At 37.0% G+C, this 2500-nt stretch overlaps 1 protein-coding gene and 1 pseudogene across 2 annotated transcripts in view; one reads left to right on the forward strand and one right to left on the reverse strand.

Annotated features, from left to right (window-relative positions):
- LOC137981141 (uncharacterized) overlaps positions 1-4 on the reverse strand; it is a 5122-nt pseudogene extending 5118 nt beyond the window's left edge.
- The window catches only part of LOC137979282 (transcription factor IIIB 90 kDa subunit-like), a 19120-nt gene that overhangs the window by 53 nt on the left and 16567 nt on the right, over positions 1-2500 (forward strand). For both annotated transcript variants that reach the window (XM_068826518.1, XM_068826519.1), the window contains exons 1-2: positions 1-254; positions 2079-2159. The exon at positions 1-254 is cut by the window's left edge and continues 53 nt beyond it. In XM_068826518.1, the coding sequence (XP_068682619.1) occupies positions 74-254; positions 2079-2159 (262 nt within the window). In that variant the 5' untranslated portion in view covers positions 1-73. The remainder of the gene's footprint in view (positions 255-2078; positions 2160-2500) is intronic.

Here is a 2500-nt window from a genome sequence, read left to right on the forward strand (position 1 = left end):
CCATTTAGCGGCTTAACTCTTTGTTTTGCCTGATTAGTTTGATGAGAGCTAGAAGATAAATGTTGTTTTTAGAATGTCGCGAGTTTGTTCAAATTGTGGTGGAAGTGATATCGACATTGACCAAGCGCGGGGTGATGCCGTTTGTATGGGATGTGGGTCTGTTCTTGAGGACAACATTATCGTCTCTGAAGTTCAGTTCCAAGAGAACAGCCTTGGTGGAGCTAGTGCCATCGGTCAGTTCGTTTCGGCAGAGGGTAAGAAGTTATTTTGTGAACAGGGAGTGTTTCCAGTCCAGCTGTTGGTTTCTTGTCGTGCTGCTGTGCATGTTAAAAATGACTTAAGTTGTGTCCATTTTCCAAAAACACACTCATAGTGCCAGAAAGCATCGTTTCTTGTTTTTCTGTGCCATTATCGGTAGTTTCACCCAATTATAATCAAAGAAAGATAAAAACAGTCGGAAAGAAGCTGTTGCGTTTTCATTTGAGCCACTGTATCATCACGCTTGCGACACCCATCTTTCTTTTGTGTTTATTTCGCCAAATTTGCGATCATAACTTTGATTCATAATTAAGTAAGGTACGATCATCCGTGTGAGTGCATTCCTGAGAAGGACCGTTTGAGATGACATTGACTGATGTTTCAACAACCTGAGCGGAAGCCGTCTTCAGAGTCAAGTGGTTTTTGTAATGTCAGTAGGTACACTTAGGTCAACTTGCACGAGGTTGTTCATTTAATATATTTGTAAGACTAAAGTGCAATGTAACCTGTGGCCCTCTAGGAACAATATCAATAAAAATAATACAACTCAATGCTCGTACAACTTGGAATCATTGAAGTCAAAGGCTACTCAGTACTGAAAGCCAATTCATTCACACATTCAAAACCAGCCCTCTGTAGAAAGCCTTGTCTGGTCTTTTAGGGCAGTATTGTAAAACAATTTGTTATGTAACCTGTTTGAAACTTCGGCTCTATGACATTTCCTAGTACGATTCTAGGTTGCTTTGGTGCTTGTGTATGTTTTAAGAGAAATGTAATAATGCTGAACAAAGCAATTATCCTAACTCTAACCGAATGGTTTGGTAAACCTTACATGTAATAACTTGGCCCTTTACTGAATGCAGTATCTGACTAGTGGATTGTTAACACCTCCATTTTATGACATCACCTCTGTTTCTATTTCCATACAGATTTGTATTCGTGCCATGTTCACACTGGTAAAAATCCCACTTTTCACGACAATCTACATGTATCATTTCTTTTGATGAATGAGTTAAAAACCTAAAAGTAGGGAATTTCATTTGTCAAGAGATACTTAATAGTAAACTAAAATCCAGGATAATTATTATAAGAGTATAAATACATGTACTAAATAAACAATAAAATGATTCTCTAAGAAAAGGAGCAAGTAACATTATTATTGTTGACCAGTTCAATTTAGAGTGTAGATGCTTTCTACATCTTGTTAAAAATCAAAGCAGTAACTTTTCCAAATTTGTTTGAAAGTGCTACTATGATCAAAAATTACTTCCTTTTTTCCTTCAGATTTTGAAAACTTATGTTTGCTTAACACCTAACTGGCAAAAGTTTGAGCTTTGATTTTATCCAAAGGCTGTTTACCGTGAGTGTAAGTTTTAGCCTTTACTGTCCACCATTACTCACATTAAAAAGTGGTCAATTGGACCTCAGAGGGTTGAATCTAGGGAAAAGTGATATCATTTACTCACTGGCTTAGAATTTCTGCCTGCAGCTTATTATACTGTGTATGCAAAACACTAGTTTAAAAGTCTGAAAGCCCTAAACTCCCTTGCTACATAATTATTAATTCAGCCACGTACATGTGCATTGCATTCTTTAATAAACAAGTGAGTCTTTGATGTCATTTTCTCCTTGATGCAGCTCTCTCAAGATTTTAGAGTTAGTAATGGCAGACCATCATGTACATGTAGGAAAATTCAAGTTAAAATAGACATGTTTCTTTTTTTGTCAAAGTTACAGCAGTAGCACTTGGAATAAACAAGAGTAATTATGCAAAAGTTTGATTTTAATCTTTTCAAGTTAGTTCTTGTTAATTTGACTAGGAAACAAAGCAGGAGTTGGACTGGGATCTGGGTTTCGTCATGGTCTTGGGCAAGAGTCCAGGGCAGTGACTCTTGAGAATGGTAAATAAAACTGTTTGCTTGTGATATACAGTGTATCATTGAGTTGAATTGAATGTCAATTTGATGTTTTTCAGCTACAGGATACATGATTGTACATAAGATGGAAGCTGTCCTGTGAACCTTGGTTCATGTGACAACTGTATACTGCAAACCAGCACTCATTGGACTGTCATTGTCTAACGTAAAAAAGCCTTAAAGGCAGAATGAGTGAGGGTTAGGTTTGGGTTAGCACAATATGTAAGGGTATCTATTCTGTGCCTTTGTTGAAATGCTGAATTGTTTTTAAGCCCCAAAAACCTGCTCTCTACCTGAGGAGTGAGCTGTTAAGAGTATTGAACTTC

This window comes from Montipora foliosa, chromosome 12, assembly GCF_036669935.1.
Source record: "Montipora foliosa isolate CH-2021 chromosome 12, ASM3666993v2, whole genome shotgun sequence".
NCBI classification, from domain to species: domain Eukaryota; kingdom Metazoa; phylum Cnidaria; class Anthozoa; order Scleractinia; family Acroporidae; genus Montipora; species Montipora foliosa.